General features: G+C 37.7%; 1 protein-coding gene across 3 annotated transcripts in view; it reads left to right on the forward strand.

Moving 5' to 3' along the window:
- The first annotated feature begins 1,334 nt into the window (after window positions 1–1,334).
- The window catches only part of mcoln1b (mucolipin TRP cation channel 1b), a 22,152-nt gene continuing 14,510 nt past the window's right edge, over window positions 1,335–8,976 (forward strand). Inside the window, exons 1-3 of one of the 3 annotated variants that reach the window (XM_047815689.1) lie at window positions 1,335–1,672; window positions 7,038–7,298; window positions 8,685–8,845. In XM_047815689.1, coding sequence (XP_047671645.1) covers window positions 1,621–1,672; window positions 7,038–7,298; window positions 8,685–8,845 — 474 coding nt within the window. In that variant the 5' untranslated portion in view covers window positions 1,335–1,620. Of the gene's footprint in view, window positions 1,673–7,037; window positions 7,299–7,564; window positions 7,668–8,678; window positions 8,846–8,976 lie in introns of those variants that run through there. The other 2 variants (XM_047815690.1, XM_047815691.1) reach the window with 2 other exon arrangements.

The following is an 8,976-nucleotide window of genomic DNA, read 5'->3' on the forward strand; positions in this document are numbered from 1 at the left end:
ATTGTTCATATGCATATACACTTAAAAGGTTATATATCGTTATATATCATCATCATCGAATCCATCCTCTGCACTTCAGTGACTGTTTGGTTCAGCTCAGCTACCAAGTCCGACCTCAGAAGACTACAGAGGGCCGTCCGGACTGCTGAGCGAACCATCGGCACAACTCTACTCACTCTCCAAGACCTGTACTTCTCCAGAGTGAGCAAAAGGGCAAAGACAATCACTCTGGACCCCTCACATCCAGCACACTCACTCTGGACCCCTCACATCCAGCACACTCACTCTGGACCCCTCACATCCAGCACACTCGCTCACTCTGGACCCCTCACATCTAGCACACTCGCTCACTCTGGACCCCTCACATCCAACACACTTGCTCACTCTGGACCCCTCACATCCAGCACACTCACTCACTCTGGACCCCTTACATCCAGCACACTCACTTTGGACCCCTCACATCCAACACACTTGCTCACTCTGGACCCCTCACATCCAGCACATTCACTCACTCTGGACCCCTTACATCCAGCACACTCGCTCACTCTGAACCCCTCACATCCAGAACACTCACTCACTCTGGACCCCTCACATCCAACACACTCACTCTGGACCCCTCACATCCAGCACTCTCGCTCACTCTGGACCCCTCACATCCAGCACACTCACTCTGGACCCCTCACATCCTGCACACTCGCTCTGGACCCCTCACATCCAGCACACTCGCTCACTCTGGACCCCAAACATCCAGCACACTCGCTCTGGACCCCTCACATCCAGCACACTCGCTCACTCTGGACCCCTCACATCCAGCACACTCGCTCACTCTGGACCCCTCACATCCAGCACTCTCGCTCACTCTGGACCCCTCACATCCAGCACTCTCGCTCACTCTGGACCCCTCACATCCAGCACACTCGCTCACTCTGGTCGACGCTACAGAGCCCTGAGCACCAGAACGACCAGACATAGGAACAGTTTCTTTTGTCTATATTGTAGATAAAGCTAAATTGTCTATATTGTAGATATCATTCTGTTACACTGTGGAGCTTCTGTCACTATAACAAACTCCTTGCATGTGAAAACATACCTGGCAATAAAGCTCTGACTGATTCTGAGTCTGATTCTGAGTCTGATTCTGAGTCTGAGTCTGAGTCTGATTAGCTCACTGGTTCTTAAAGTGGGTTCTGAGATTCAGTCCTCCACAATTTATAGTGTTTTTTTTTTTTTTTTTTTACATCACATTTAAATCGAATGTATTTAGGGGTCTAAACACCAAAGTGAACTCAGATGTGTTCAGTCATTGGGAAAGTCTGAAATAGAAAGTGCTCTGCCTCTAAAGATATTATTTTACAAAAGTAAATGGTTTTTTTTTTTTTTTTACAAATCTGAAAAAACAAAAACAAAGAAAATGCAGCCCAGTACACTGTGTATAATCAATACAGTGAGGACCACGTGGTGTGGAAGTCACGTGACTAACCAGGAAGTAGAGTGCGTTGTTTTGCTCGGTTGACGGGTCACTTGGAGACGTTTGTGTCCTCGCGCGTGTTTTTAACATCTGTTCATTTGTTCGTTGTTTGGAGGTTTGTTCAGTCAGCATTAAATCCGCAACGCGTTTGCATGGCAACCCCTTTATCAACACACCAGCATCCGGCACGACAGCAGGACACGGGTGTGTTTACCAGCTCTGCGGTGGTTATAGTGGTTATACTGTTTATTATAGTGTTCTCTATAGTGGTTATACTGTTTATTATAGTGTGTCTCTATAGTGTTTATACTGTTTATTATAGTGTTCTCTATAGTGGTTATACTGTTTATTATAGTGTTCTCTATAGTGTTTATACTGTTTATTATAGTGTTCTCTGTAGTGATTATACTGTTTATTATAGTGTGTCTCTGTAGTGGTTATACTGTTTATTATAGTGTTCTCTGTAGTGTTTATACTGTTTATTATAGTGTTCTCTATAGTGTTTATACTGTTTATTATAGTGTTCTCTGTAGTGATTATACTGTTTATTATAGTGTGTCTCTGTAGTGGTTATACTGTTTATTATAGTGTTCTCTATAGTGTTTATACTGTTTATTATAGTGTTCTCTATAGTGGTTATACTGTTTATTATAGTGTGTTTCTATAGTGGTTATACTGTTTATTATAGTGTGTCTCTATAGTGTTTATACTGTTTATTATAGTGTTCTCTATAGTGATTATACTGTTTATTATAGTGTTCTCTATAGTGTTTATACTGTTTATTATAGTGTTCTCTATAGTGTTTATACTGTTTATTATAGTGTTCTCTATAGTGTTTATACTGTTTATTATAGTGTTCTCTGTAGTGATTATACTGTTTATTATAGTGTTCTCTATAGTGTTTATACTGTTTATTATAGTGTTCTCTATAGTGTTTATACTGTTTATTATAGTGTTCTCTATAGTGTTTATACTGTTTATTATAGTGTTCTCTATAGTGTTTATACTGTTTATTATAGTGTGTCTCTATAGTGTTTATACTGTTTATTATAGTGTGTCTCTATAGTGGTTATACTGTTTATTATAGTGTGTCTCTATAGTGATTATACTGTTTATTATAGTGTTCTCTATAGTGTTTATACTGTTTATTATAGTGTTCTCTATAGTGTTTATACTGTTTATTATAGTGTTCTCTATAGTGTTTATACTGTTTATACTGTTTATTATAGTGTGTCTCTATAGTGATTATACTGTTTATTATAGTGTGTCTCTATAGTGGTTATAGTGTTTATAGTGTTTATAGTGTTTATTATAGTGTGTCTCTATAGTGGTTATAGTGTTTATAGTGTTTATACTGTTTATTATAGTGTGTCTCTGTAGTGATTATACTGTTTATTATAGTGTGTCTCTATAGTGTTTATACTGTTTATTATAGTGTTCTCTGTAGTGATTATACTGTTTATTATAGTGTGTCTCTGTAGTGATTATACTGTTTATTATAGTGTTCTCTATAGTGTTTATACTGTTTATTATAGTGTGTCTCTGTAGTGATTATACTGTTTATTATAGTGTGTCTCTGTAGTGTTTATACTGTTTATTATAGTGTGTCTCTATAGTGTTTATACTGTTTATTATAGTGTGTCTCTATAGTGTTTATACTGTTTATTATAGTGTGTCTCTATAGTGTTTATACTGTTTATTATAGTGTGTCTCTATAGTGTTTATACTGTTTATTATAGTGTGTCTCTATAGTGTTTATACTGTTTATTATAGTGTGTCTCTATAGTGGTTATACTGTTTATTATAGTGTGTCCCTATAGTGGTTATAGTGGTTATACTGTTTATTATAGTGTGTCTCTATAGTGGTTATAGTGTTTATAGTGTTTATAGTGTTTATTATAGTGTGTCTCTATAGTGGTTATAGTGGTTATAGTGTTTCTCTGTAGTGTTCTCTGTAGTGTTCCCTATAGTGTTTATAGTGTTTATGGTGATTATACTGTTTATAGTGTGTCTCTATAGTGGTTATACTGATTATACTGTTTATAGTGATTATAGTGTTTCTCTGTAGTGTTCTCTATAGTGTTTATAGTGTTTATAGTGATTATATTGTTTATAGTGATTATAGTGTTTATAGTGTGTCTCTATAGTGTTTATAGTGATTATAGTGTTTATAGTGTTTCTTTATAGTGTTTATAGTGATTATAGTGTTTATAGTGTTTCTTTATAGTGTTTATAGTGTTTCTCTATAGTGATTATAGTGTTTATAGTGATTATAGTGTTTATAGTGTTTCTCTATAGTGATTATAGTATTTATAGTGTTTCTCTATAGTGTTTATAGTGTTTATAGTGTGTCTCTATAGTGATTATAGTGATTATAGTGATTATAGTGTTTATAGTGATTATAGTGTTTCTCTATAGTGTTTACAGTGTTTCTCTGTAGTGTTCTCTATAGTGTTTCTCTGTAGTGTTTATAGTGTTTCTCTATAGTGTTTATAGTTTTTCTCTGTAGTGTTCTCTATAGTGTTAATAGTGTTTCTCTGTAGTGTTCTCTGTATTGTTTCTCTGTAGTGTTCTCTATAGTGTTTATAGTGTTTGTAGTTTTCTCTATAGTGTTTATAGTGTTTCTCTGTAGTGTTCTCTATAGTGTTTATAGTGTTTCTCTGTAGTGTTTCTCTGTAGTGTTTACAGTGTTTCTCTGTAGTGTTCTCTATAGTGTTTCTCTGTAGTGTTTATAGTGTTTCTCTGTAGTGTTTATAGTGTTTCTCTATAGTGTTTATAGTTTTTCTCTGTAGTGTTCTCTATAGTGTTAATAGTGTTTCTCTGTAGTGTTCTCTGTAGTGTTTCTCTGTATTGTTTCTCTGTAGTGTTCTCTATAGTGTTTGTAGTGTTTGTAGTTTTCTCTATAGTGTTTATAGTGTTTCTCTGTAGTGTTCTTTATAGTGTTTCTCTATAGTGTTTATAGTGTTTCTCTGTAGTGTTTCTCTATAGTGTTTATAGTGTTTCTCTGTAGTGTTTCTCTATAGTGTTTATAGTGTTTCTCTATAGAGTTTATAGTGTTTCTCTATAGTGTTTCTCTGTAGTGTTTCTCTATAGTGTTTATAGTGTTTCTCTGTAGTGTTTCTCTGTAGTGTTTCTCTATAGTGTTTATAGTGTTTCTCTGTAGTGTTTCTCTATAGTGTTTATAGTGTTTCTCTATAGAGTTTATAGTGTTTCTCTATAGTGTTTCTCTGTAGTGTTTCTCTATAGTGTTTATAGTGTTTCTCTATAGTGTTTATAGTGTTTCTCTGTAGTGTTTCTCTATAGTGTTTATAGTGTTTCTCTATAGTGTTTATAGTGTTTCTCTATAGTGTTTCTCTGTAGTGTTTCTCTATATTGTTTATAGTGTTTCTCTATAGTGTTTATAGTGTTTCTCTATAGTGTTTCTCTGTAGTGTTTCTCTATAGTGTTTATAGTGTTTCTCTGTAGTGTTTATAGTGTTTCTCTATAGTGTTTCTCTGTAGTGTTCTCTATAGTGTTTATAGTGTTTCTCTGTAGTGTTTATAGTGTTTCTCTGTAGTGTTTATAGTGTTTCTCTATAGTGTTTCTCTGTAGTGTTTATAGTGTTTCTCTGTAGTGTTTCTCTATAGTGTTTCTCTGTAGTGTTTCTCTATAGTGTTTATAGTGTTTCTCTGTAGTGTTTCTCTGTAGTGTTTATAGTGTTTCTCTATAGTGTTTCTCTGTAGTGTTCTCTATAGTGTTTATAGTGTTTCTCTGTAGTGTTTCTCTATAGTGTTAATAGTGTTTCTCTGTAGTGTTTCTCTGTAGTGTTTCTCTGTATTGTTTCTCTGTAGTGTTCTCTATAGTGTTTATAGTGTTTCTCTATAGTGTTTATAGTGTTTCTCTGTAGTGTTTAGTGTTTCTCTATAGTGTTTCTCTGTAGTGTTTTGTCTATAGTGTTTATAGTGTTTCTCTATAGTGTTTATAGTGTTTCTCTATAGTGTTTATAGTGTTTCTCTATAGTGTTTCTCTGTAGTGTTTATAGTGTTTCTCTGTAGTGTTTAGTGTTTCTCTATAGTGTTTCTCTGTAGTGTTTTGTCTATAGTGTTTATAGTGTTTCTCTATAGTGTTTATAGTGTTTCTCTATAGTGTTTATAGTGTTTCTCTATAGTGTTTCTCTGTAGTGTTTCTCTATAGTGTTTATAGTGTTTCTCTGTAGTGTTTCTCTGTAGTGTTTATAGTGTTTCTCTATAGTGTTTCTCTGTAGTGTTTCTCTGTAGTGTTTCTCTATAGTGTTTATAGTGTTTCTCTATAGTGTTTATAGTGTTTCTCTGTAGTGTTTTGTCTATAGTGTTTATAGTGTTTCTCTGTAGTGTTTATAGTGTTTCTCTATAGTGTTTCTCTGTAGTGTTTCTCTATAGTGTTTATAGTGTTTCTCTGTAGTGTTTCTCTTTAGTGTTTATAGTGTTTCTCTATAGTGTTTCTCTGTAGTGTTCTCTATAGTGTTTATAGTGTTTCTCTGTAGTGTTTCTCTGTAGTGTTTATAGTGTTTCTCTGTAGTGTTTATAGTGTTTCTCTATAGTGTTTCTCTGTAGTGTTTATAGTGTTTCTCTGTAGTGTTTCTCTATAGTGTTTCTCTGTAGTGTTTCTCTATAGTGTTTATAGTGTTTCTCTGTAGTGTTTGTAGTGTTTATAGTGTTTCTCTGTAGTGTTTATAGTGTTTCTCTGTAGTGTTTATAGTGTTTCTCTATAGTGTTTATAGTGTTTCTCTATAGTGCTTCTCTGTAGTGTTTCTCTATAGTGTTTGTAGTGTTTCTCTGTAGTGTTTATAGTGTTTCTCTGTAGTGTTTCTCTATAGTGTTTATAGTGTTTCTCTGTAGTGTTTCTCTGTAGTGTTTAGTGTTTCTCTATAGTGTTTCTCTGTAGTGTTCTCTATAGTGTTTATAGTGTTTCTCTGTAGTGTTTCTCTATAGTGTTTATAGTGTTTCTCTGTAGTGTTTATAGTGTTTCTCTATAGTGTTTCTCTGTAGTGTTTTGTCTATAGTGTTTATAGTGTTTCTCTGTAGTGTTTCTCTATAGTGTTTATAGTGTTTCTCTGTAGTGTTTATAGTGTTTCTCTATAGTGTTTCTCTATAGTGTTTTGTCTATAGTGTTTCTCTGTAGTGTTTCTCTATAGTGTTTATAGTGTTTCTCTATAGTGTTTATAGTGTTTCTCTATAGTGTTTCTCTGTAGTGTTTCTCTGTAGTGTTTTGTCTATAGTGTTTATAGTGTTTCTCTATAGTGTTTATAGTGTTTCTCTGTAGTGTTTCTCTGTAGTGTTTATAGTGTTTCTCTGTAGTGTTTCTCTGTAGTGTTTATAGTGTTTCTCTGTAGTGTTTCTCTTTAGCTGAGGACACCTCTTGACAACATCTCTTACTACTATGACAGTATAAATAATATTCACTCATCTAACTGTGTTTGTAGGAGTTTTAAGCAGGAAACCTGGTTATGCAGTAAATCTGGTTGAAGATATATAAGTAAGTGTATCTTCTGTTGTTTTACTGATTTTTTTTTTTTACTTCCTTTCTCTCTCGTTTCTATTGTCCGCTACAGAGAAAGAGAGACTGCTGACCTCTGTAACCTTTGACCCCAGTCCCGTTGACCTCGGCGATGGAGGTCAGGGGATCCGGCCCTCTCTGGACCTCCAGGGGTCGTCTCTGCAGAAAGAGGCACAGGAGGATGAGGAAGAGGCTCTGCGCAGGAAGCTGAAGTACTTCTTTATGAGTCCGTGCGATAAATATCACGCCAAGGGCCGCAAACCGTACAAGATGGTGCTGCAGCTGATAAAGATCATCTTCATCACCATACAGGTGTCAGCGTGCACCTTACTCTGAGACACCTGAGCTTTATGGGCTTATATCCCCCTGGGGCACTTAAATATCATCTAAACCTGTGCAGCAAACAGTATTATTAATCTTATGTTATTGTCTAATCAATGTTAAGGAAGGTGGAAGGGGAGGGAGAGCGAAGCCATGGAGGCCGTACGGACAATCAAGAGGTGAAAGAGAAGAGGCCAAAACAGGCAGGAGAGGAGGAAAAGAAGAGGGGCATCCTGCGCAGGAAGGAAGCTGAAAGCGAAGAGTACTTCTTTATGAGTCCGTGCGATAAATAATCACGCCAGGGCCGCAAAAACCGTACAAGATGGTGCTGCAGCTGATAAAGATCATCTTCATCACCATACAGGTGTCAGCGTGCACCTTACTCTGAGACACCTGAGCTTTATGGGCTTAGATCCCCCGGGGCACTTAAATATCATCTAAACCTGTGCGCAACACAGTATGATAAGAGGTAGGTGATGGTCGAATCAATGGGATTAATCTGAGATCGCGCGAGATGAGAGCAGACCCCCCGAGAAAGCGCAGAGAGAGAAGAAGGAGAAGCAGCAGAGAGCGAGAGATGAGAGAGAGAGGACGAGGAGGAGGGAGGGAGATGAGAAAAAGAGAGGGGGGGGGCGGGTAGAGAGAGAGGTGGATAGAGAGAGAGAGAAGAGAGAGAGAGAGAGAGAAGGAGAGAGGGGGGGCGAGTGGACGAGAGGGAGAGAGCCGAGGGAGAAGAGGCAGATGGGAGAGAGAGAGAAAGAGAGCGGTTGCAGTGGAGGGAGGGAGAGAGAGAGAGGGAGAGAATTGGGGAGAGAGAGGGAGAGGGAGAGATAGAGAGAGAGAGGGTGGAGGGAGAGAGGGAGGAGAGGGGAGGAAGAGGGTAGGAGAGAGTAGAGAGAGAGAGGCGGGAGAGGGGAGAGAGAGCGAGGAGAGAGAGAGAGAGAGAGAGAGAGAGAGAAGAGATGGAGAGAGAGAGGGAGAGAGAGAGAGGGGGGGGCAAGAGAAAGAAAGAGAGAACAGGAGCAGTAGAGAGAGAGAGAGAGAGAGAGAGAGACGGGGGGAGGGGGGGGGTGGGAGGGGGGTGGAGGGGGGAGAGATGGAGAGAGAGTAGGGGAGGAGATGGAGAGGGAAAGAGGTAGAGAGAGAGGGAGGGGAGTCAGAAAGAGGAAGAGAGAGAGAGAGAGGAGAGGGCGAGGGAGGGAGATGGAGGGAGAGAGAGGAGAGATGAGAGAGAGTGAGAATATAGTCTCTGTATGTAGAGATTTATGAGATAGGGGAGAGAAGGTCCGATATAACTATGTATATAGCCATAGCTATAGTGTATCTCTGCTATATCTCTAGATATGCTATATCTATCTCTATCTATCTATTTTAGTTGTGCTGCTGTTTGGTTTGAGTAATCAGATGGTGGTGATGTTTAAAGACGAGAACACAGACACATTTAGGCATCTGTTCCTGCAGGACTATCAAGACGAAACAGACGGCTTCGCTGTACACACACAGAGCCATGTCTATCAGCACATCAACTATGCCATAGAGCAGGTACACACACACACACACACACACACACACACACACACACACACACACAGAAGAAGGCTGATTTTATATGTTTTGAAGTATTATTTTTATGTTTTTTTCCATTTTAGTTCACATTGATTTCTCCAGCACAT

This window comes from Tachysurus fulvidraco, chromosome 7 (assembly GCF_022655615.1).
Source record: "Tachysurus fulvidraco isolate hzauxx_2018 chromosome 7, HZAU_PFXX_2.0, whole genome shotgun sequence".
Classification (NCBI taxonomy): Eukaryota; Metazoa; Chordata; class Actinopteri; order Siluriformes; family Bagridae; genus Tachysurus; species Tachysurus fulvidraco.